This window comes from the organism of the source record quoted next, unplaced genomic scaffold (assembly GCF_019419815.1).
Source record: "Pyrus x bretschneideri cultivar Hongxiangsu unplaced genomic scaffold, Pyrus_bretschneideri_v1 Contig31, whole genome shotgun sequence".
In the NCBI taxonomy this organism is placed as follows: domain Eukaryota; kingdom Viridiplantae; phylum Streptophyta; class Magnoliopsida; order Rosales; family Rosaceae; genus Pyrus; species Pyrus x bretschneideri.
In genome coordinates this window covers 2,092,492-2,118,670 of record NW_025999624.1, presented here as the reverse complement: position 1 = coordinate 2,118,670, position 26,179 = coordinate 2,092,492, and the positions used below count along the sequence as shown (strand labels likewise).

At 36.1% G+C, this 26,179-nt stretch overlaps 1 protein-coding gene and 1 long non-coding RNA gene across 7 annotated transcripts; one reads left to right on the top strand and one right to left on the bottom strand.

Moving 5' to 3' along the window:
- Window positions 1–806: 806 nt before the first annotated feature.
- Window positions 807–12,292, bottom strand: LOC125480022. 6 transcript variants are annotated; one of them, XR_007260433.1, is made up of 9 exons: window positions 11,989–12,292; window positions 11,774–11,870; window positions 11,464–11,589; window positions 11,045–11,126; window positions 10,798–10,938; window positions 10,521–10,673; window positions 1,479–1,885; window positions 1,260–1,380; window positions 807–1,144 (listed from the first exon to the last, which is right to left on the bottom strand). It is a non-coding gene; the product is annotated as an uncharacterized LOC125480022 (long non-coding RNA). The 6 variants fall into 6 exon arrangements; XR_007260432.1 differs by having other exon boundaries at window positions 10,798–10,929; XR_007260434.1 differs by having other exon boundaries at window positions 1,479–1,867; window positions 10,798–10,929.
- A 5,439-nt stretch (window positions 12,293–17,731) lies between these two features.
- Window positions 17,732–24,201, top strand: LOC125480057 (dihydropyrimidinase). Its single transcript, XM_048590302.1, is given in 14 exon segments — window positions 17,732–17,915; window positions 18,002–18,178; window positions 19,421–19,472; window positions 19,560–19,829; window positions 19,939–20,150; window positions 20,691–20,811; window positions 21,548–21,635; window positions 21,721–21,799; window positions 22,056–22,143; window positions 22,243–22,283; window positions 22,374–22,426; window positions 22,558–22,603; window positions 22,605–22,715; window positions 23,806–24,201. Coding segments are annotated over 14 exon segments (1,626 nt in total). The 5' UTR covers window positions 17,732–17,819; the 3' UTR covers window positions 23,998–24,201.
- The last annotated feature ends 1,978 nt before the right edge of the window (window positions 24,202–26,179 follow it).

The window sequence follows — 26,179 nt, the reverse complement described above, 5'->3', positions numbered from 1 at the left end:
AAAATTAAGTGTTGGGTTTAAATTTTGGGGAAATATTTTTCTCAGCATTTTCAGTGATAATATTCACTACTTTATTTTTTACTATTGAATGAGTTTACATTTCGAAATCTATGTAGTAGACGCATACAAATTTCAAAATTCAAACTGATTCAAAGTAATAAACAATATATTTTATTTGTCTAGATTATGGAAAGATGGGAAGAGATCTTCTCCGGGCCTATACATTCGAAGTCCAGGGATCAAATAATCCCGACATTTAAAATTTGATCCAACGAGTAAAAACAGAAAAGTTAGTAAAAACTTTTAAAACTATAATAGTTTTTTGCCGTAGGATCAAGTTTCAAAAAGCCCAAATTATTTGATCCCTTAGCTCAAATGTATAGATCCGGAGAGAATCTTCCCTAGAAAGACCATGGCAACATTTGTGACAAAAGGTTGTTTAACAGTTTGACGTGTTCTGGTTCATAATTATCTACAAAATTTTTGGAGAAGAGGTTTTGAAGATTCTGAATGCGGATTGGACTAATGATGGTCTTAAAATTAGGTTGTAGTAAAACACTAGATTATATTGCCCGCGCATTGCTGCAGGTATTAAAATTGTGTCAAATGTTTTGTTCAAACAACGTAAAAATGATTGGAGAAAAAAACTAAAACTGTTTAAATTGGAAATGTTTGAAAAATTGTTCCAACAGATAAAATTTGTGAAAATTTTCTTGTAAAACAAGAGTGCAACATAGGATATGGACTCTGGGTTAATAGCTCCTGGTATGCTGCTATTTACATGCAAAAAATGATGCGGCCAGACATTTGAATTCAGTGGTTTGTAGCTTTACACTGGCTGCAATAGTTGCTCAGAAAATATTACAGAGTTGTGTGCTATTTACATTCAAAATATATTGGCAACATTGTGTTACTTACATGCCAAAAACATTAGCAACGTTGTGCTATTCACATGCAAAAAATATTAAGGCATTTAGGCCATGTTGTGCTGTTCAGTTGGCAAAAGATATAGAGAAACATTGTCTGGATTTATTAAAATCCATAATAACTATGTCTTGCTTCTCTTAAGCAGAACATGAAGCATGCACATTATGCCTTGTTTTTCTTCAGCAAAACATGAAGCATTTGCATCAAACCCTCTTGACTGTTGAGAAAGCAATCCAGGGAAAGGAAAAAAAAAGTAAAAAATCAAAACAGATGTTAGAATTATGCAAGAATAAAATTAAAATCTGGAAAATATCACAAAGACAGATGGTCACCTAATATTTTTTTGGTGGAGAGATGTTCTTTCCTGAACTGGTTGGAAAAGACCTTTTCAATAACTTGATAGGAACTTCATCAAAATCTTGGACACTGGGTTTTGAAATTTCTTCCATATCACTGTTAAAAAGCAGGGCAAACATTGAAAAATAGGGATGCATAATAGAAAATAATAATAATTTAAAGATGGCTAAGATAGTTGTTCACCAATGTATTACCTTTTCTTGGCATCGATAAAAAGCGATATACTGACTGATTCCCTCTTTCTTTTATATGATTGGGCACTTGCATCTGAGGTTGAGGTAGATGATGATACTGTAGTGGAAGACATTGCCACTTGTCTGAAAAGAGGCAGCGGGGTTGTTGGTTGCATGGACACATCTTCAGAGACATTGTGGATGAGAAGATCATTGGAGTTCATGTAATTTTTGAGCCTGCTGAATCGGAGGTGGAAAGTTTTTTTCTGGCCTATCAGTCTTAAAAATTCATTTGGCAACTGCTGTTGATCCCCTCGTCTCGGATTGAAGACCAAATTTTTGCAGCTTGTACCAAATAATTTTTTTCCGCATTTACCAATGATCACAGCATTGATTTCATCAGTTTCATCCTGAAGAACCAAGGTTACCTTGTACGTATGTTTATAAATGAAAATTAGTTGCTGTAATTCAATTTACAATAGCAAGAAAAATTGACAATGCAGTTAATGAACATAAACATTATTCATAATTGATTTATTTGATCAGAAAGACATCATTGATTAAAGTAAATGGAAATATATGTTTTGTACATAGTACGTGAAGTGGTAAATTTGCCATATATATGGTTCACAGGTGAGGAATTAGTTATTAAAGCACTGATTTCATTAGTTTCATCCTGAAAAACCAAGGTACCTTGTACCTATGTTTGAAAATGAAAGTTAGATGTTGTAATTCAGTTTATAGCGGCAAGAAAAATAGATAATGCAGTTGACGAACAAAAACAGAAGTGCTAAATTTGCTGGACATATAGTTTAGAGGTGAGGGATTAGTAAAATTATTAATACCTGACAAAGTTGCACGCTTTATCTGAAAAGCCGAGATTGCCGCTTTGTCATCCACGTTTGTCGGCAAAAGTGTGTAGTTGGGATAATGACCTCTACGCGTTTTCAACTTTGTCAGAGATCTTTTGACAAAGTTGCACGCTTTATCTGAAAAGCCGAGATTGTGTCTGAAGAGTTGGCGAACTTTACGCAGGAAAATCCAGCTTTGAAAAGTGGTGTCTTTTCAATTTGAATCGGTGGTTATGTCACCTCTCCTTTTATAGAGGTATCGATCACCTCTAACATGCACACTTTGAAGATTGCCCATTCGTGAAAATCGTCTCCGGCCCTTTGAGATTTTACTCCATCCAACCCTTCTCTTTTAACATTTTTGAAAATGGCTAACCCATCTAACATTTGCTTAGATTTGAGTCTCAGCAGTGATCCGGTTGCGCCGCGTCAAGGTAATGTATGGTGCCCGTCTTTCTTATCTTCTAATGGCCCTCTTACAGGTGAAGACTCCGTGATGACGGATGCAACAACAGCTACGATAGTAGCTAGGAACCTCCTCACTCCTAAAGATAGTAGGCTGCTTTCAGGACGGTCCGATGAGTTGGCCGTTCAAGAGTCCCTAGCTCTCAGTGTTCAGTGTGCGAGCTCTGTGTCCAACATGGGCCAACGCCTACTTGCTAGATCCCGTCAAGTTGAATCATTGATGGCGGAGGTGGAAAATCTTAAGCAAGAGATCAAACAGCTTAAGCACGAGAATAGAGGTTTGCACGTGCTTGCAAATAACTATTCGACAAGCATGAAGAGGAAGCTTGATCAGCTGCAAGAATCTGAAGGTCGAATTCAAAGTGACCGTCAAAGGCTTGCGGCTTTCTTCCAGAGGCACCTTTTTCCTGCGTCATCTAGCGTTCCACCAAGTATTGAGGCCTCGAATGATCTATCTTCGATGCCTCCCGCTCCTAGAGTTTTGCTACGTAGTGGGGCTTCACGTAAACAATCTTTGTGAAGGCTCCATCATTTGGGGCTTCACGTAAACAATCTTTGTGAAGGCTCCATCATTTGATAGGAGCATATTTATGCGCCTTAGTTTGTTTGTTTTCTTGCATTTACGTTGCTAGTACTTAGTAATTTAGTACTTTAAGCTATTTTTGTGTGTTTGTAGGTTCAAATGGCTAAAGGAGCAAGAAAGTGCATTTTGGAGTAGTTTTGGGCATTAAATGGATTGCACATGCTTGAAGCCAAGTAGATGGACGAAATTGAAGACCAAAGGAGGCTAGGAATGAATAAAGAGATGAAGAAATGAAAATGAAGAACAAAGACTTCAGAATTGGAAACCAAAGTTTCTAAATTTGAAAGTGTCTATTCTTGGCTTAGAAGTTTCCTAATCCTACCTCACCTATGTTGCAGCTAAAAAAAGGGGTTCCAAAACATGTTAGGTTGCTAAATAACATGTTTCTAGAAATCCTAGAACCTGCCATAGAGGTTGCCGCACCTACCTATGGATCCCTTGTTCCTTGCTGCACATGGTAGCCTAAATCCTTACCTAATTTCAGCTTTAAAACACATTCCTATTCCATTCACTCTTCAATCATTCATCCTAGTTGGCAGCCACATGTTTTCCCATTTCAATATCATTCTCCCATAAACCATCAGCACATGCCCTCACCATTGTCGTGGCCTACCCTTCCTTTTCCAGCTTTTCACATTCATTTCCAGCACATCCTTGGTGTGTCGTGCACTCCCATCCCATTTCTAGCTTTCCCCCTTCATAAAACAATCAGCCACACTTCCACATGCATTCCCCCTTTAATCATTCCCTCCTAGCTGTCATTCACATGCTCTCCCATCCATTATCTCCCTATAAAAACCATACACACTTCACACCAATGGAACAATCCTGAAGCCGTGCAATTCATTCCATTTTCCACATTTTCCCCCATTCTGGCCGTGGCTTCCCCTTCCATTTCCAGCATCTTCTCTTCCATTTCCATCACTCCCCATCCCTCCAAAATACTACACAACCATTCCCCACTCCATTCCACATACAAATACCACCCCAAAACCTATCCTTAGACCTTGTGCCGCAACAAAGAGGAAGAGAAGAGGGCCTAAACGTTCATACAATTCAAGTTTGAGTTGTTGGAATTTTTAGGTGTTTCCTTTCCTTGATTTCAATGGTTAAATTTACTTATATTTGTCTTGTACGTATGAGGTCACAATTCAAGTGAGCCGTACTACGAGAACTTTATTGAGCATGTTGTGGAGGAGATCCCATTGCATGCTGCAAGACGTAAAAGAGCGCTACTTGGGAGGCAACCCAATACACTGAATAAAACAAAGTATGTTCATTGATCTCCGAGAAATTACAAGTGCGTAAAAAAAAAAAAAAAAAAAAAAGATGGAGTCTTCACAAAGGTTGTTTACGTGAAGCCCCACTACGTGGCAAAACTCTAGGAACGGAAGGCATCGGAGCGGGAGGCGTCGAAGATAGATCATTCGAGACCTCAATACTTGGTAGAACGCTAGATGACGCAGGAAAAAGGTGTCTCTGGAAGAAAGCCGCAAGCCTTTGACGGTCACTTTGAATTCGACCTTCAGATTCTTGCAGCTGATCAAGCTTCTTCTTCATGCTTGTCGAATAGTTATTTGCAAGCACGTGCAAACTTCTATTCTCGTGCTTAAGCTGTTTGATCTCTTGCTTAAGATTTTCCACCTCCGCCATCAATGATTCAACTTGACGGGATCGAGCAAGTAGGCGTTGGCCCATGTTGGACACAGAGCCCGCACACTGAACACTGAGAGCTAGGGACTCTTGAACGGCCAACTCATCGGACCGTCCTGAAAGCAGCCTACTATTTTTAGGAGCGAGGAGGTTCCTAGCTACTATCGTAGCTGTTGTTGCATCCGTCATCACGGAGTCTTCACCTGTAAGAGGGCCATTAGAAGATAAGAAAGACGGGCATCATACATTACCTTGACGCGGCGCAACCGGATCACTGCTGAGACTCAAATCTAAGCAAATGTTACATGGGTTAGCCATTTTCAAAGATGTTAAAAGAGAAGGGTTGGATGGAGTAAAATCTCAAAGGGCCGGAGACGATTTTCACGAATGGGCAATCTTCAAAGTGTGTATGTTAGAGGTGATCGATACCTCTATAAAAGGAGAGGCGACACAACCACCGATTCAAAATTGAAGAGACACCACTCTTCAAAGCCGGATTTTCCTGCATAAAGTTCGCCAACTCTTCAGACACAATCTCGGCTTTTCAGATAAAGCGTGCAACTTTGTCAAAAGATCTCTGACAAAGTTGAAAATGCGTAGAGGTCATTATCCCAACTACACACTTTTGCCGACAAGCGTGGGTGACAAAGCCGCAATCTCGGCTTTTCAGATAAAGTGTGCAACTTTGTCAAAAGATCTCTGACAAAGTTGAAAACGCGTGGAGGTCATTGCCACATCCGCACTACTACTTGCCATTACAATTCCTATATACGTCAACATTCATGGCAAGGCATACATCCAAAAACGCATGACTTTTCTTCTCGGCCGAGAATGTAGCTGCAAACAAACCTCTCAACATGCTCAGTTTTTTTCTTCTCTTGAGAACACCTATTCAACCAGTGATGTACCCCCAAAGAAGATACCAGATGCCTGGAGTACAGATGAGGCAGGAGGAAAAGGTAGATCGAAGTATGTGGAGACAAGCGCAACAAATATATGTGCTGATTCATTCGCTGCTTCTTCAAAAGCAAAAGTATCTCATATCATCAAGGGCAAAAGCAAAGGTATCTCATATCATGCTCTGTCCCTGTCTTTTCCTTTGTCCTTGTTCTTACTCGCATGGCAAAGTGAAAGAGAGCAATCAGCCGGCACTTGGAGTCAGTCTTCCGATCTGGAACCGACTACCTGGAATCTATTCCCTGGTTGCTTACCTAGCGTTGCTCTCGAGTAGTCATCTTCAATGGTTAATACACTTCCAGAGAAGGGACCACATCTACTTGGAGAACAGCTAAGACGAGTGACAATAAAACATCAATCTTGTGGATAGTCAGCAAACGCAACAACTGCATATGTTGAGTTATCCTCTAACCCTCTTCAATACGAATTGGAAATATTAAACAAAGAAACAGGTCATTACATCCACCTCGTGCTTGCCTGCCATGTGTCAGAATCCTCCATCCCAGTTCAAGATTAGCTTGTGAAAAATCAACGATTGGAGGAAACCAGAAAATCTTCCAGTCAAACTCAAGATCAAGCCTCAATGCAATCACCAAGGAGAAGAAGGAATTTACACTCCATAACCAGATTTGCGTCCATAAACCTCTTCTCTTTGTTATTTACATTCTGCCATGTTTAATGAGTTTAGTTGCTGTTTTTGTGTTTGCTTGTGTTTAGTGTGGTTTTAAGCTTAAAACATTGAGGACAATGTTTGATTGAAGTGTGTTGGGAGGGGGGGTAACTAAGTATGTTGAGGCAAATTCGTGGGATTTTATCATCCATAACTTCCAATGTTGTTCCTTACTGTTTTTAAAAGTGTTTTTAAGCTGATTTGGAGTGTTTTAGTGTGTTTTGTTTTATAACTCCGAAAATCACATAAAAATTTGAAAAACATGTTTTGAAAAACTTAAAAAGAGTGTTTTGAGTCGTTTTTGTGTGTTTGTGTCTTAGGGTACCTTCTAACACAATTATGAGAATTTGATTTTTAATTGCATGACTGTTAAGAAAGAGTTATAAACATAGAGAAAAGTTTGATATACTCTTGGTATATGCTTGGTTATGATTATAATGTATGACTTCACATGCAATCCTAAAAGAAAAATTAGTTTTTGTAACATGCTTGAAGGAAGGAACTCAAACAAACATTACAACCCTGAGAGACTTGAGCTTTAAACATTCTTTGGAGAGTATTAATCTGTGATTCTTGTTTTCAAACTCATTGCATGATCTCATTATTCTTGCTTGGTTGCTAATTAGAAGGCGTTTCATCATTTAGTTCCAAATGCTAGAACTTGCATCCATTCCAGTCAAAGCATGATTGCATGATAAATATCAAGATGAAGTGTGTAGTGAAGCCATCAACCAAACAGCCAACCCATGCACTATATATTTATTGTAGGTCATAACCCCCATTGAGCCATTGTTAGCCTTTGTTCTTTGTTTACCTATATCATCCCCACCTAGCCTAGATTAGGACCTACCCATACCCTTGTTCTTGAAGCATAGTAAGCATGACTTAGAGGGAATCCTTTCGAATATGCAAAACAAGTGTGGGGGAATTTTTGTGTGTGTGTGTTGATATACCACGAAAAGAAATAAGGCATGAAAAAAAAAATATTCGTGGAAAAAGAAAAAGAAAAGAAAAAGTTGTGAAAAGAAAGAAAAAGAGATGAAATAAGTGAAAATAAGCTCACATGTTTGTGGTAGTTGAAGATAGGGTCCAAAACGTTGAATATGGCCTTAAGAGTTGTGTGAATTTTCCCCTTCTGTGTCTAAGTGAGTTTCTGCTATCATAAGTGATTCTAAGTGTAAAATTTCATTACTTTGCTTGCTATTGCTTAAAGAACGTTTGTTATCCTTACCTTTCATTGTTAGCCAATCACCCTTACCCCGTTACAATCCTTATGCTTCAATCTTGATCATTATGTTGTCAATAATGTGAAGTTTGGAATTGATGTAAGCATATGATGTCCCTGGTTCTCGCATCTAATTGGTAGCATTCCTTTCATGAGATCTTATTCATATACATTCCAGAAAAGTGCTTTCCTTGTTATAAACATATGTGAGTGTTTAGTTTCATATTTACATCAATCTTCTCACATATACTTAGTGTAGGGTGTGTAATCAGAAAGTCTGTGTGAAAATAAGAGAGTATCTTGTAAGGAATTAAGTGATTTCTCTAAGGCATGTTACTACATTCAAATGTTGTTTTAAATTGATTAAATGAGAACTAGTAAGGAGTGATTATGATTACATATGTGCCTAAGCATAAGGATGACTAAAATCTATGTGAGTAATGTTCTTGAACATGTCATGTGCATTAAGAATCCCTGAGACCATTTTTGGAAGGTTTAGGTTTTGTTTTGTATTTCTGTTTTGCTCGAGGACTAGCAAAATCTAAGTGTGGGAGAATTTGATAGGAGCATATTTATGCGCCTTAGTTTGTTTGTTTTCTTGCATTTACGTTGCTAGTACTTAGTAATTTTAGTACTTTAAGCTATTTTCGTGTGTTTGTAGGTCCAAATGGCTAAAGGAGTAAGAAAGTGCATTTTGGAGTAGTTTTGGGCATTAAATGGATTGCACATGCTTGAAGCCAAGTAGATGAACGAAATTGAAGACCAAAGGAGGCTAGGAATGAATAAAGAGATGAAGAAATGAAAATGAAGAACAAAGAGTTCAGAATTGGAAACCAAAGTTTCTAAATTTGAAAGTGTCTATTCTTGGCTTAGAAGTTTCCTAATCCTACCTCACCTATGTTGCAGCTAAAAAAAGGGGTTCCAAAACATGTTAGGTTGCTAGATAACATGTTTCTAGAAATCCTAGAACCTGCCATAGAGGTTGCCGCACCTACCTATGGATCCCTTGTTCCTTGCTGCACATGGTAGCCTAAATCCTTACCTAATTTCAGCTTTAAAACACATTCCTATTCCATTCACTCTTCAATCATTCATCCTAGTTGGTAGCCACATGTTTTCCCATTTCAATATCATTCTCCCATAAACCATCAGCACATGCCCTCACCATTGTCGTGGCCTACCCTTCCTTTTCCAGCTTTTCACATTCATTTCCAGCACATCCTTGGTGTGCCGTGCACTCCCATCCCATTTCTAGCTTTCCCCCTTCATAAAACAATCAGCCACACTTCCACATGCATTCCCCCTTTAATCATTCCCTCCTAGCTGTCATTCACATGCTCTCCCATCCATTCTCTCCCTATAAAAACCATACACACTTCACACCAATGGAACAATCCTGAAGCCGTGCAGTTCATTCCATTTTCCACATTTTCCCCCATCCTGGCCGTGGCTTCCCCTTCCATTTCCAGCATCTCCTCTTCCATTTCCACTACTCCCCATCCCTCCAAAACACTACCCAACCATTCCCCACTCCATTTCACATACAAATACCACCCCAAAACCTATCCTTAGACCTTGTGCCGCAACAAAGAGGAAGAGAAGAGGGCCTAAACGTTCATACAATTCAAGTTTGAGTTGTTGAAATGTTTAGGTGTTTCCTTTCCTTGATTTCAATGGTTAAATTTACTTATCTTTGTCTTGTACGTATGAGGAACTAAACCTCCCATTAGCTAGAGGGTGATTCGAAACCATGTTTATGCTTGCAATATGAATTGATTACCTTTGGTTGGAATTTCATGAGTTGTGGATTCAATTTGTTTAACTGTTTGATTGATAACCTATTTATGTATGTTTATTGAGAGTGCACGCTTAATTTTCATGCATGAATATGACGCTAGAATATAAGTGAGTTTCACCTAATAGTTATGAACTTATATTCACAAGTAGTGGAGGTTGCTTATAAACAATCGCGTTAAGTAAATTATTGGCATAAGTTTCATGCAATTCATAGTAACGAGTGTTTCGTCAATGCTTATGGTTTTCAAAGAACTTAATGATTCTTACTTGTATCTCTATTATGCAATTCATATAGGGAACTTGTGGGGAATGCTTTGGGTTGTCGTATGCAATCATCCAATTCATTAACTTAAGGAGAACTTGACGGTTAATTTAAGCGGACCTAATTAACCCGGGGTGTTGAGTTTCATAATTCATCGAAAGACCAACCGAAAATCATCTTGTATGCAAGTGTAACATGTGTGGAGAAGAACCTTCTAGCTAGCACTCATCCATATTTTCATCACATTCATATTTACATTCTGCCCTTAATTGCAATCTGTGCATTTTAGTTTAATTTCGTCAAAACCTCAATCCTCCCATATTTGGTCAAGTCTTAGTCATTACAATCTATCTTATTTTGTGTTTTTAAGTATTTGGAGTCTTGTGGACTTGTTTTGAGTTTTTGTTAAGTGAGTTAAGTGTTTTAAAGGTTAGTTTTATTTATTTGAATCAAGTGTTTAGCACTCCTAGTTAATCCCTGGTTAGAACGATCCCTACTTACATCATTACTACAATTGTCACAAATAAGGTTTAATTTGTGTGTCACATTTGTAACGCATCAATACCCAAACTCATTATTTTAAGACAAAGAAGAAAATACCTAGGAGTTGGAATTTGATTTGGGTGTTTGTGGCAAGTTAACCGTCCATTTGGATCCTTATGCATTTGCTTGACACAAGTTGGGCAAGCACTGTACCACCAGTTGTGACGTGTCAAAGCGTATGACAGATGCTTCACACAAAAATGTATCATCCTAGAAAATATTTTAACCAACATTTGCATCAGTGATGTTCATGATACATATGTTTTGTTAAAAATGCAAGAATCCAATGACAAAATTTTAGCCAAAGAAAATAACATGTGATTAGTTTGTATACCTGTGTAAATCTGGATCCAAAAAACCCAACTTATCAATTGTCATTTTTTTCATGGCCTGCAAGATTTCGGCTTCATTTACTTCATTTGAAGAGGAGGGCAATATCCTAAGAGAATCTGCCGAACTGGAAAACCTGCAACATCTAATATGCAACTTTGTCTCGATGATATTGCAGAAACAAAAATTTTTGCATTCCAAAAATATTAAACACATATTCAGTATGTTTTAACATCATTAAATATGCTCACACTGATTTGTATGAGTTTATTTCTGTAATGTCTGGGTCAATGAAGAAAAGTGAGGAACCAGTGTTGTTTAAGATAACACTGTCTGCACACGAAGAAAACAACAATCATTTTGAAAACCAACAATTAACAAAAAAAAAAAAAATCAATCAATATAATTTAAATACCTCAATGTAAGACAAATTGAGTTAATTTTTACAAATTTTTAAAAAGCAGTACCAAAAGGAAATGATAATTTATTAACTCGTATGATAACAGATGCAAGTATAAGCAAATGTTGTAATTAACAATGCATGTGTATCTATGTAATGAAAGAATAGCAATATTCAAATTAAATAAAATGGTAACATTTAAGACAAACTGTATAATAAATTTATTAGAGAAGGATGTAAAACTGATAATTATTTTGTTAAATTAAATACCCCTGGTACAACTTCACTTTTAAACTTGTAAAAACAGCAATAACTGGCGGGGACAAAGCTTCTAGCGACAGAGAAGAAAAATTCTTTGCAACATCTCCCCACAGCGTAAGTTTTGCCTCTTCTTTTCTGCATCAAAGTCCAATTCGAAAAAGAATTTTACCACTCAATTAAAAGATTTTTCAAAATTTGGCTGACAAAATATGCAGTCATAGTTAAACAGTTATATAATTATCAAAGGACATAAAATTATTAGATGATATTTTAATTTTTTACGGAGTGAATGGAATGAAAACTAAATGAAAAAAATTACCTCAGATTTTCAAGCACGATGTCACATTTGTGCACAACTCTTTCATTGGCCTATTTTGGTTCTAAGTGTTGCATTCCTTTCATATGACCCACCACATCTTGTAATTTAACAAGCAAATGTGATAAGATGATTAGAAACAGTTGAATGACACAAACACTAATGTTTTTACAATTATATATATATATATATATATATATATATATATATAGTATTACCTGTCAGTATATCAACACGATCCAACCGAGGATGAAGCATATTGTAGTCTTGTAAGAAAAATCTGTGGCGAAGAATGCATGGAAACTCATTTGTAATTCTCTTGAAAACTGTTTTGTGCGTGAACACAATTTGGCTGTCATTTGGCACCACTCTGTATTCGCCCTTCTATTGATGCGAAAATTTGTAATCTCATAGCAATTCCCAACCTGGACTTTCGACGCTAAGACTTCATGGTCCATATCTGTTGAGCAGGCTTCAATTGCATCTTGCTTTGCAATTCATCAATAAAAAAGGAAAACAAAGACGGGTACAAATGTGATCCAAACGATGATAGTGCATTAACTTGGCTCACATGATTGCGCACGTAAATACCAAACATTAAGCGAGGCATTACACAGTAAAAATTAAAACTGAATATCCAAAGAAAACAATAATTTGTTCAGTTGCTTATTACTTTTAAATAAAACCGTTCCAAAAAATCTACCTAATACAAGCGTCGGAACTACAAATGTTGTTCCACACATGAATTGCATAATAACATGATTTGTAGTGCAATATTTTTTTCTCAGAAATTAAAAACATTCAGATAGCAAATTAAATTACTAAGGTCCTTTAATTACTTCCTAAGCTATATGAACATTGATCGAATAAACTTTGTTAATTTAGTCTTAAATTATGAAAATGGATTGCACTCACAATTAGAAAGAACAAAACTATGAACATAAAAAATATAACGAAGACCATACTTTTTTTTACCACAGAAATTATCACAGGCAATATGTTCATGTTCATCATTTAGAAAAACTTGCCACCAAATAACAGGAAGCAATTTTAATATTAGGAAAACTTGAGAACATTGAACCATTTTAATATAATTGTAATAAACACTGAGTTTAAATGCATAGACACATAAACATAAAATTGAATTATCCCACTGCAATGCATGAAGTTTATTTATCCAAATAATTGACTGACTTCACTGCATTACCCATTTTCTGAAGAATCAAAGACACCCTTCATCTTCTTTTGAACCACATAACAAAATCTCTAAAACAAACCAACCAAGGATTAAGAAAACAAAACCAAAACTTAAACACTGACAAATTACCCAACTAATTTATACCACCTTTTTTTCATGAACTAAAAACACTCATCATGTTCTTTTCAAAACCGTATACCTTCTAAAAAAGGAATCAAAAAATGAAAAAAGAAAACTAAAATTAATGATCGACAGACAATTATAACAAAAGCTGGCTATAAATACACATACGCAAACGAAATCGAAACATCCATTTTAAGAATAAAATCAAAGCATAAATCTTAACTATAGACGAAACGATGAAAAAAACACATAAAACGTAGTTTGTGGCCAATGGTTTCCATGGTTGAGCAGATAAACTTCTGCATAAAAAAATTATTTCAAATTCAGATCTCACTTAACAGATGATCTTAACTTAACCGCAGAAACACATGCATCTAAAACCAGAATAGAAAAATACAAAGAGCTACGTTAAAATACACCCAAAATTTTGCAGGCAACGATGTGTCGCCCCAGCAAAAGAGATCCACCAAGACCGAACACGATGCGTCCCGGGAGCAAAAAAGATCTAGCACGACCGAACCATGGTTTCTCAGCAACAAACAACCTCTTAATCTCCAACCTGCACAAAGACGAATGGTCGGGAAATGGAAAGAAAACGTGTCTCAAACCAAAGAAAGCAACGGCAGTCTACGAAAGAAAGAAACGGTAGAAAATGACAACAAAGAGAAATGGGAGAGACAAAAACGAAAAAGCAACAAGAAGGCCAAACACCTACCCAATGGAGAAGCCGATGCGATGATCAACACGTGGAGACAATTTGGCTGGAAAAAAAAAAAAAAAGAAAACGCTGGCCTCGAGGGCAGGAAGGTCATTTTACTGCAGCAAAGAGGGAGAAAAGAACCGGGAAGGAAGTACTGGGAGGGCAGCTTGGGGAGTTCACTGCCGGTGAACTGTAAGCCCTATCACATGATGAACAGTGGTGATGTGATACAAACTAACACACAAATTAAACCCTCTTTATGTAGTTGTAGTATGTATAAGTAGAGATCGTTATAGGTTGGGGATTAGGAGGGATTGCTAATCTACTTAAATTAGACTCAATTACACTAAACTAGACTCTAATAACTCAAAACAAACAGAATAACTTAAAACAACACAAAACAAACAAATTAACTCAAAACAAGAACTAAAAGATGATTTTGAACGAATTCTAACTTATGTTGACTCAAAACACTAAAAAGAACCAAATTTAAACATATACTAACTAAAAGACACGAAATATTAAAGAGGGGGGGGATTGGTTTTGACGAAATTAAAGTAAAAACAAACAGATTTAAAGACTCTACACAATTTGGACGAAATTGGGTGTTTAAATGGGTGAATGGCTAGCTAGAGGGTTCATCTCCACACATGACAAATATGCAACACAAATCGATTTCTAGTTACTATTCCTATAAACCATGAATGACAATGCCCCAAATTAACCGTGAACTGCACAAATTAACTCTCAGATTTTCCTAATTTCATTGAATTGGATGGATAACGCATTGGCAACCAAATTATTCTTCAATAGTTCCTTACATGAACAACATAATAGAGATACAATCAAAGATCATTAAGCTTTGTGAAAATCATAAGCATTGACATGACATTCGTAACTATGAACTGCATGATACTCCTGCCATGAATTTACTTAACACGATTGTGACTACCACTACTTATAAATATAAGTTCATAACGATTAGGTGAAATTCCTTATATTTTAGCATCAAATTCATGCATGCAAACTAAGTATGCATCCTTAATCAACATACAATAATAAGTTATCAATCAAACAGATAAGTAAATCGCATTTATGTTTTACGAAACAATAACTGGAGGAAATCAATTCATATCACACATATGCTCATGGCTTTGAATCCACCTCTAGCTAAAACAAGTTTAGTTCCTCATGTTCGCACTTAAACAAGATAACTTAAATTAAACATTGAAAGCAAAAGATAGAATACACCTAAGAATGTTCCAGCACTCCAAGCTTGAATGGCAAGGCACGGCTCCAAGGGTTTCCTCTCCTTTCTCCTTGCAAGGCTGCGACACAAGGGTGATTTCTGTGATTGATGGATGTGTGTTGTGAATTGTGGTGAGAGATGTGTGATGGTTGATTGCTGCGGCACAAGTATTTATAGGCGAAAGCACGACATGATTGAGAAAGAGGGGAATTAAGACTCCAAATCAACAAAGAACAAGGACACTTTCAATCAGATTCTAGGGAGGAAAAGGAATGGTCCTTGCGGCATAGATATAGGCATAGGGATAGGGCTTTTAGAAACCTGATATTTAGGTATCCTAATGTCATTTAGATGTCCTCCTTGCAGCGGGAATTAAGGTAGCAAAAGATTAGGATAGGATAAGATAAGATAAGGTTGGATAAGGTTTGAATAAGATTAGGTTGTTTGAATAATGTTTCCTTCTTCTTAGCTGATTCCTTATCTTCCAAGTCTTTGATTTAATTCTTCTAGATGTTAAGCACATTCCTAGCCCTTCTTGAACTTCAAATTCGTCCATCCACCTTACTCCATGCATGTACTATCCATTACAAGCCCAAAACTGCTCTAAAATGCTCCAAATTGCACTTTCTTGCCAACTTTGTCATTTAAACCTGAAAACACGTGAAAATAGTCTAAAACACTCTAATAAATAGAATTTAGCTATGTAAATGTAAGAAAACAAGCTAATTAAGTCGCATAAATATGCTCCTATCAAGTGAACGGGAACTGAGTTTTAGTAGATGGTAATGTGCGGCTCTCATTTTTTTTCTATCACATTGATTTGTTTAAGTGGTTTTCTTCGAAAATATTTTTTGCTGAGACCTACATTGCCGATGGCAAATGCCTAGCTTCTTGTTTTGGCATTGGAAGACGTATTGCATATAGGATTGATTGTTTGTGCATCTTTTATTTTTTTGGGTATGCTTCAAGATAATAATTACGCAACGTGTATTTTAAAGACACAGCTTTAGTTGTTTATAGTTATATTTGGATTTTGTATTGGGTTGTGCTATCTACATATCCATTTTTACTTTTTACACACCTCTTGTTAATTTCTGTTATTTAATTTTCTTCAATTTATCCGATCCGACGACTAAAAATTAGAAGGATGTGTGAAAAGTAAAAAGAGATGTATGGATAACACACCCCTTTTGTATTATCTTATAGTGTTCAATTAAAAAATACATCAATTCCATGAATCAAATGACTCCACACACCCCTTTTGTATTATCTTATAGTATTTAATTAAAAAATACATCGATTCCATGAATCAAATGACTAATCACACCATCACCGGATCTAAATGCATATGTACTTGAGTCACCAAAACAAATCGACTACATAAGGACATACCCTAAAATCCACACTAAAATCAAACTAAAAGCTATAGTGACCTTTATGTTTGCATGGATTTGCAAAACCCATCCTCTAGCGAGCATCACCTTCGTACATTTCAAGCTTAGACACCATCTTGCCTAGATTACAAGATGTCAGCTATAACTTCGTGCCGAACTCACAATTACGCGAGTTAAACATATGACCTTGCATTCATATGCGTAGAAAAATGTCAAAAACAATATGTTTACCTAATAGAAATGAGGAAAGCAATGGGTGGTAGAACATAGGGAAAAAAAAAAAAAATAAGGAAAGAAAATCAAATGGACTGGCCCTTAGTTTAATAACGTTAATTCCTAATTTTTAGGTATCAGATTATGAATTTTAAAGGAAAGCTTACATTTTACTGCATGTACAGCTAGAATGCAAAATGATTCTTGTATTTATATTTTAATAAAAGCATGAAACTCAAGGACGATTCCAATTCTTTTTCCTATAAGTAAACATGTACTAATTAAAGTTATTTATCAACGTTTTCAATGAAATTATAATATTTTTAATCAAAATATAGGCGGGGTACGGATTGCTATAGAACTTGCCATATATATGAAGGTAACGTTAGGAAGATCACATCATTGTACTATATTTATGTCTCATATGATGAGCTAAATAATGTTTACAATCAATATCTAATAAGATACAGAGTTAAAAGATCGGAAAGACTCTCTTTTTTACAAACATTTTGACACTCACCTTGTAAGGCATACTATGTAACTTTATTCAACAATCCAAACTGTTCATAATTCACATAATTCATAGATCATCCTTGAAAAAAATTAGACGAATCCATAACCATTCTGATATTCATTTGTAGGGAAGAAAATTCACAAATACGGTTCTGCAAAGAAACTCTAAAATGAGTATAATTTAATCCAACGGTCATGTGGTTTTTGATTAAGGTGATTTTTGGTAGATATAGACGGTTCAGACCGTTGAACCGTTGAAATATAGATGATTCAGACCGTTGAAAAACGTTACAAAATGAACCTTGAAAAATACGTGTCAAAATGTGTATAAAAATGATGTGTTCGGATCCTAACCATAAAAGAATTGAGAAGGAACTATTACCCCACTTGAAATGACCCTCTGCACTATTACCCATTGTAAAAAAAGTGGATGAAATTCTGTCAAATTCAACTATAAGAGGTTAATTGTCTAATTTCAAATAGTTGAGGAGGAGGAGCAGGTAAATTTATCAAAAAAAAAAAATTAATTTAGGGGTCAATTTCATGTTGACATTTTCCACTTTGAAAAGTATAAACGGCGCTAAAAAGCCAAAACGAGACTTAAGAGATCACAGTCCCGCATTTTCAGACCTCTCCCAGGAAGGAGTAGTATTCAATCCATGGCTTCCAGCTCCAGTCCTCAACGCATCTTCCCTCTGTTGTCTTTGATCCTCCTTCTCTTCTCCTTCTCTCCGATCTCCGAGTCGACCCACCAGGTATTCACTTTCCGTTTGGTTCCCGAGAAAATTAAAAAGAAAAATCTCAGTCGTTTTGATTACTTTGTTATTTTAACGTGTTTCAGTTCTGTGATGCTGGAATTGGACATGGTGCGTCGACCTGTGGGGTTTCTTCATCGTCGTCATCGCTTTCTACCAAGCTGTTGATCAAAGGCGGGATTGTGGTGAACGCTCATGAGATGGAAGCTGCTGATGTTTATGTGGAGGGTGGAATCATTGTTTCTGTTAGGCCTAATATTAAGGTATGATAATATTTCAGTCTTTTTTTTTTTTTTTCTATATTGTAGTGTTATTTTTTTTCAAAATTGAAAGAACTTCATTGGTTGTTAATTATGCTGGCTGCCCGTTGACTTTGTGAACTTTATTTTTTGAGGGTTGAACTTGAATCTAAAACAATCTTCACCAATATCTATTTTTTCAAATCTTTTTGTTTTTAGTTGGGATATTGGGATTTTTCAGGTTTGATGGAGATGCTTTGTAATTTGTATTGGCTGTTGGTTTACCAATTCCTTTGAGCATGTTTCCAGCTAGTTTCTTTATTAGTTCTGGACTACTGAACCAATGGAATCCTTTGTTCCCGTTTTTTTTTCCCTGCCTATAAAGTACGATAAGTTAGTGTGATTATAGGAGGAACTGTTAGCCTGTTAGAGTAAATTCATTCAACTAGTTTTATGGTGGGGACTTTAGGCACACTGGATGTCGTTACTTCTCAACCCCCTTCTAAATCCGATGCTTTTTTTTTTTTTTTACTTGTGATGTGCATCTGTATTTAAAGATGTATTTCTTAAGTTTTGGGTGAAATTTTATCTGGTTTTATTGTGGAAGTTGGTTGACATGATTATTCAAATTTGGGAGCAAGGTTTGTTCCTCCATATGTTCTAATTTCGCTTCTCTTTGTGCCTTAATATTTGACTCTAAATCAATGTGGAAAGAGGATGTAGGAGTGCATATAAGGGGCAAGCACTGTATAATATAGACGTTTTTGTGAACAATGTGAGCTGGGTGCAAATCATTCTTCTGTGGCGTGTGAGAGAACATTATAAATGCTGATTTTAACTTATTTTCAGATACAATGTCATAACTCTAAAGAATTGATAACATCTAGAAAAAAGAAAAAAAAAATCATAAATTGTGAAATTGTTCCTAGAACAACCTCAGTAACTCTAGAATTTAGATTAAATCCTGAAAGTCGTTCTTATATAAATTATGCAAGATATAGTTGTTCCACTTACAATACTAGAAAATGAAGTATGTATTGATTGGAAATTAAAATGAACAGCCTGTAATTACGTGATCTACATAGCACTCAGACTCACGTGGAGAACATATGTATGCATATAAGTTTTCATATGCTCCAAGCCTCCGAGTGTTTTATGTCCTTTTGTTTACTCTTCAGATTATTTTTTTCTTTCCTTTTCTTTATGCTGTACTTGAATTGATGCCATTGTTTTGCTCTGTTTTTACTTTTCAAATGCCATTGGCAGGTTGGTGATGATGTTACTGTGCTTGATGCCACTGGAAAGTTTGTCATGCCAGGTCAGTTTTCATACTACACCTATGTAGTAAGATTAAAGCATCTCCAATCATGAATGTTAAATATAATTATTTGTTTAATATTGACAGGAGGCATTGATCCTCATACCCACCTAGGCATGGAATTCATGGGTACAGAAACTATTGATGATTTCTTCAGTGGTCAGGCGGCAGCATTAGCAGGTGGAACAACTATGCACATCGACTTTGTTTTACCAGTGAATGGAAGTTTATTGTCAGGGTTGGAAGCTTATGAAAAAAAATCTAGGAAGTCCTGCATGGATTATGGTTTCCATATGGCAATTACAAAATGGGATGAACATACTTCAAAAGAAATGGAAATAATGGTCAAGAAGAAAGGTTAGGTTCTTATAGTTCCAGGTTTTATTAAGTGGGCTTATTTATCAACTGTGCTATTTATGTGATACATCTATGTGTATTTCTATAATTATTCGTATCCTATACTCAGGTATAAACTCGTTCAAGTTTTTCATGGCCTACAAGGGGTCCTTCATGGTCAATGATGAGCTTCTACTAGAAGGATTCACAAAATGTAAGTCTCTTGGTGCGTTAGCTATGGTGCATGCAGAAAATGGAGATGCTGTATATGAAGGACAGAGAAGAATGATAGAACTTGGTATTACTGGTCCAGAGGGACATGCTCTTTCAAGGCCTCCAGTGGTAATTGTAGAAATAAATTATTCATGCAAACATAATTTGGATAAGATGAAAATTGCTCTATCAAATTTAAATATTAGTTAGTTTTGCATCATCTCTTTTCACATGGAACATTAGTTATGCTTGAAGAGTTAGTGCCGCTTCTGCATGGCCTTGTGGCAACATAAACGTACAATTTTTTTTAATCTTATAGTTCAGCAATCTGCCTGCCATACATTCCTGCTGTTTTCATGCTATCAGGTTTAACTTTTGTGTAAAAGGATTTTGTTTGAGGGTCTTTCTATCTTTGAAAGACTATAACAAGATATATACTTCTATATAATCCCTTTTCAGCTGCACGCATAGTAGTTATTGTCTAAATACTGGTTCTTTTAGGTAATGAATATGAAATTGTATCCTTTTATGCTGATGTCATATTAATTGCAATTCATTTGGTAAATTTGTTCTTCCTATTTATGTGGTTCTTTTAGTTATCTAATAGTTATTTCCAAGTAAATTAATAGCACATGGTATGTGTTTGATTCAATATAATTGCCCATGTAGCTGGAAGGAGAGGCAACTGCTCGAGCAATTCGACTAGCAGGTTTTGTGAATACTCCCCTTTATGTAGTTCATGTGATGAGCATTGATGCTATGGAAGAAATTTCTAAAGCTCGCAAATCAGGTTCATAGTATCTAAAATTTCTTTGTTGCGTTAACTTTATCTTTCATTAGCTTTAGCGTTTTTCTTTTGTTTTGCAACTATATCTTGTTCTTGGTAACTAGAAGTTCTACCAATTGTTGGGTTTATATATTTAAATAAGATAAACACTCTCCTATTTTCCTCAAAATTCTTACATTGGTTGCCTAAGTAACTCTATAATGGCTCATGGTATTCAACCAAATTCATCTCTCTTTTAATTTTGTCTAAACCAAGTTCATCGTCTAACATGACTGTTTCAAGTCTAAATCATGTTTGATCATCCGTTACCAAAGTTCCGTGATGTGATTTGGACCAAGTTGTTGAAAGGGTTCCATAAATAGTATGTTAGCTTATGTATCAAGCCAGAGTGCAATTTAGCAAGTGAAAAGATTTCTTATCCAAGTTGGTGTGGTTTTCGGAAAATTCCAACAAGTGACCATCATTATGCTCGTCAATTTTGATATCTTCTTCTTCATCGTTTCCTAGATCAAACAGCTAAAATGATGGCTTAATAGAAAGAGTACAGTGAACAAACTAAGAGACAATTTGGAAACACATGGCTAATCAATAGAGAAACTCATTAAAATTGATTATTGTATTTTCTTAAAAAAAAAAAAAAAATTCCATTGGTTATTTTGAATAGGTCATTATGCACCCTCAAACTGTTAGTTTTGAGTTAAGTACTGAACACGTGCTCCAAATGATTATTAAATTGCAGGGCAGAAGGTGATTGGCGAGACAGTACTTTCTGGGTTAGCACTTAATGATTCTTGGCTTTGGGATCCCGACTTTATCACTGCTGCTAAGTAAGAGTTCTCTCTATTTAATTTATGTTATGTTCAGGGCAGTCAAAAGAGCTACGTTAAGAACAATAGTCTTCTGATGTTTCAGGTATGTTATGAGTCCCCCTATAAGGGCAGCTGGACATGACAAAGCCCTTCAAGCTGCTCTTTCAATGGGAGTTCTGCAGGTTTATTTCTTATTGCAACCTTATTTGAGAACTATCTGATTTGTTTCGCAGGGCCTCTTGGTACTGTAGTGATTTATTACTGTAAATAAAAAGACAAGTTTGTGGTTATCCCTTAACATTGTACTCAGAACCAGATTTTGACCTAATTTATAACTCTAAGAGTACATATAATTTTCAGTTGCCTAAGTTTAATAGTGTACAAATTTATTTTATGAAAATATGAATGTTTTCTAAAAGTGGATTTAGCAATGTGCAGCTTGTAGGAACGGATCATTGTACCTTCAATTCAACACAGAAAGCTCTTGGAATAGATGATTTCCGGAAAATTCCAAATGGTGTAAATGGTAGTCATGAAATGATCTTTGATGTTGTTTAACTAAGATATATGCTTGTTTTCTACCCTAACTGTACTTTCTAATGCTTAACATGGTTACTGGAATTAGGTATTGAGGAGAGGATGCATCTTGTATGGAATACAATGGTGGTAAGCTGCCACAAAGTCTCATTCCTTGTAATAAGCATCTTAAATTAGAATCAATCTTTTGGATAATATATATATTTTTCTCAATCTCAGGAATCTGGTCAAATTTCTGTTACTGACTACGTCCGGTTGACGAGTACTGAATGGTATGCTTGCTGTGGTTTTCTTGTTTATTATTTGAGTTGTGAACTTTTGAGATAAAGTATCTTTTACTACATGATTTCCATTATGCTGTTTAAAGTATGTCAAAATGATTTCAGTGTCAATGGTATTTCAGTGCTAGGCTTTTCAATATATATCCTAGGAAGGGAGCAATTCGCGCATGGTTCTGATGCAGATATAATTATACTAAATCCAAACTCAAGCTTTGAGATAAATGCGAAGTCCCACCACTCTAGAACAGATACCAATGTCTACGAGGGATGGAAAGGGAAGGTAATCATTTTCACTTCACACGAGGGATATGCTTTTTCTAGAATATTATTTTAGAATTATAAAACTAGTGATCCCTCTATGGGACACATTGGTTCTATGATCTACAGGCATGAATACATATTTCAGGTGTCTAATACTAGCAAAAGCAAAATTGTTCTGAGGTTTCTGACTTGACATAATGTTATACGTGTGTGGATATACTATATACATATACGTTATTTGTGTGTCCAGGTGATGGATACCGTCAAATGCAATTTTACCAATTTGTTTGATGCCAAAACCAATATGTGATACAAAGAATTTTGACGTTTAACCTATTCTGAAGATCAAGTTGGTGAGCCGTGTGATGGTAAACCTTCCCGCACGGTTCGGAGAGAGAATTTTCCTTAAGTAATAAGATTCATATGGAAAAAAATAAGGACAAGAAAGTGGGTTTACTTTAGCTTTTAATTGCTCTGGGTTCTTTGCTTACTCAGTCCTTAGGCATAGAAGCATACCTATGGTATGTGTATTTTTATTTGCCTTTTAATGCATGGATGTGATTGTACGCCCCTGACATCCTACTTTCCTGTTTATCTTTTACTTATTCTATCCCTACAAACAGCATCCATTTCTGTGAAAGATATTGCATGTTAAGGACTTTAGTTTCTCAACTGTCTTTAAATTATTATTAAAGCTCCAAAAATGTCATTCTGCACTCCTCTTCACTTTATTTTTTACTCTTAAGGAATGCATGATGACTTTCTAGGAGTTCAACTAGCAGCTCTGTTAATTTTTCTTTATGAAATTACAGTTCCTACTCGAAGAGGTTCCAAGGAAGGTTATGGATTGTTATAGTTTCTTTCGTAGTTATATGTTTCCCTGCATCACACTTCCAACTCCTTGTTCCCTTGTGTGTGGGTTCAGTTTTTCAATGTAGTATTTTCCTCTCAAGCCTCTCCATTTACTTACACATCATAATCTTCCTGCATTTACGATTCAAGCATCTGCAAGAGCCAGACAAGATTTTTAGGCAAATTTGTACTTTGATGGCTGATGTGGCAATTTTGCTTGAACAAATTCTTGAAGTGATCATGTCCCATTTTCTCAGGGCAAGGTTGAAGTGACCATTTCTGGTGGAAGGGTTGTTTGGGAAAATGATGAATTGAAGGTTGTTTCTGGTTCTGGAAAGTACATAGAAATGCCACCTTTCGGATATCTTTTTAATGGAATTGACAAGGCAGATGCTAAGTACCTATCTTCTATGAAAGCCCCTGTAAAGCGTTCTAGAGCAACCGTTTAAAAATTGCAGGTACTTTGACCTAGTTTCCTTTTCTTGTATTATTTTCTTAAACTTGATTAGAAATGGAGAAGATGCTCCTGTATATATCGCATTGTGTTTGAATAATAAGATCAAAGTTTTCTGTATCTTCGTTGTATGTCATGCTATATGAATTCGCTTTAAGGTCAATCAGTAAGATTCTCACTGCAGTTTGCAGTTTGTGTATTTTACTGTTTGATTGATTTTGTGTATGAGGAATGAAAGAGTGTTCAGTATGTTGTGGCTGCAAAGCTGTGCAAAATGCAGCAACTTGATTCCATTTGTATATGAGACTGATTATAGGGTTTTGTTATATTGCCAACTCACAATCTTATCTCTAATTGAGCTAGACGGCAAAAGTGTACTATCTTCATCACCTAACCAGTTTCCATATTTGATCCTAGCCTTTATGAGGTTTAAGCGATCTAATCTGGATAGTACACTTGACATTTGATTAAAAGCTTAAAACTAGAAGCTGAAAAACTAGTTGTTACATTTAAAACAAAGCCTATTCGACTTCAATTGCTTTTCACTTGCTTCCTTCATCATCGAACCTTCAATTCCAGGAACCAGAAGCAATTTAGGTTCCAACACTCCCTTCTAAATTGGTTTTGGTTGTCACCCGAGCAATTGCTTGAGGTAAGCGAATATGTCCTTTGGAAGTGGTTTGATGAATATGTTTGCGATTTGTTCTTTTGTCTTGCAGTAATGAAGCTTAATGATGTTTTCTTGTAATGTTTCCCTGATGAAATAATATATTCTCTTGATGTGCTTTGTCTTTTGATGAAACACTGGATTTTTGGATGTTGTCACAGACGAGAGGTGTGGCATCAATTTGCAATTCAACAAAATCCTTGAGTATGAATCTCGCCAAATGGCCTGAGATGTTGCTTCTGAGGCACTCACGTACTTAGCCTCTGTAGTAGATAGTGAAAAACTTTGTTGCTTAGTTGAGGTCCACGAAAATGCACCTGAGCCAAATGTAAAAGCATACCCAGATGTGCTTTTGCAATCATCTTCACTACCTCTCCAATTACTGTCACAGAATCCAATTAGGATAGTTTTCTTTCCCATTTCATATTTGATTCCACTGGATCCTTGAACGCATCTCAGCACCCTCTTAGCAGTTCCCATGTGAATTTTGGTAAGATTTTGCATAAATCTTGAGAGTATGCTAGTTGCAAACATCAGGCCTGGTCTTTTGCAGTTAAATACAAAAGACTGCCAACAATGCTTCCATATATATTTGAATCAAAAGGTTCACTCCCATCATCCTTCTTGAGCTTTTAATTTGCAAATAGAGGAGTGGACATAGGTTTACATTCCTTCAATCCAAACTTTTAAGTAGTGTGTGGGCATAATTTTTCTAATGAATAAAGATGCTATTTGATTGTTGTATTTCCCTAATGCCAAGAAAATGATGCAAGAGGCCTAGGTCATTCATCTCATCTCATACATCTTCATCATTTCTACCTTGAATTCTGCAATCATTGCTTCAGCCGTTTCATCATTTTCAATGTAGACTATGTTATCCACATAGATTGACACAATGAGGGTTCTTGAGTCACTTCGAGATTTGGTGTAGAGAGTGGCTTCATTTGGACTCTTTTAGAATCGTTTCTCAATGGAATAAGAACCAATTTCACTGTACCAAGCCCTTGGAGCTTTGTTTTAGGTCATAGAGAGCCTTCTTCAGTTTGTAAACTTTGTCAGTATTCTCTTCAATTGTGAGACATTGTGGTTGTTCCACAAACACCTCCTCTTTTAGCACTCCATCTAGGAAAGTTGATTTCACATCTAGTTGATGTAGCTTCCATCCCTTTTGAGTTGCCAAGGCAATCAATGTCCTTATGGTATCCAACCTTGCTACCAGAGCAAAGGTTTCATTGAAATCCACACCAGGCTTTTGTGAGCAGCCTTTAACTACTAGTTTGGCCTTGTTCTTTTGCATTAATTTAGCTTGGTCTTGTCGACCTACTTTACTCCAATCACTGGTTTGTCACTTGGCCTATTAACCAATTCCCATGTCTCATTCTTTTCTATCATTGACAGGTTCAACTGCACACAGTAGTTACTAATGCTATAGATCTCCTCTAAATTTCTCTTTCTTACTGGAGTTAAGCTTGGCTCTCACTCTGTGGTTGACTTTGTTGTGGACTTACAC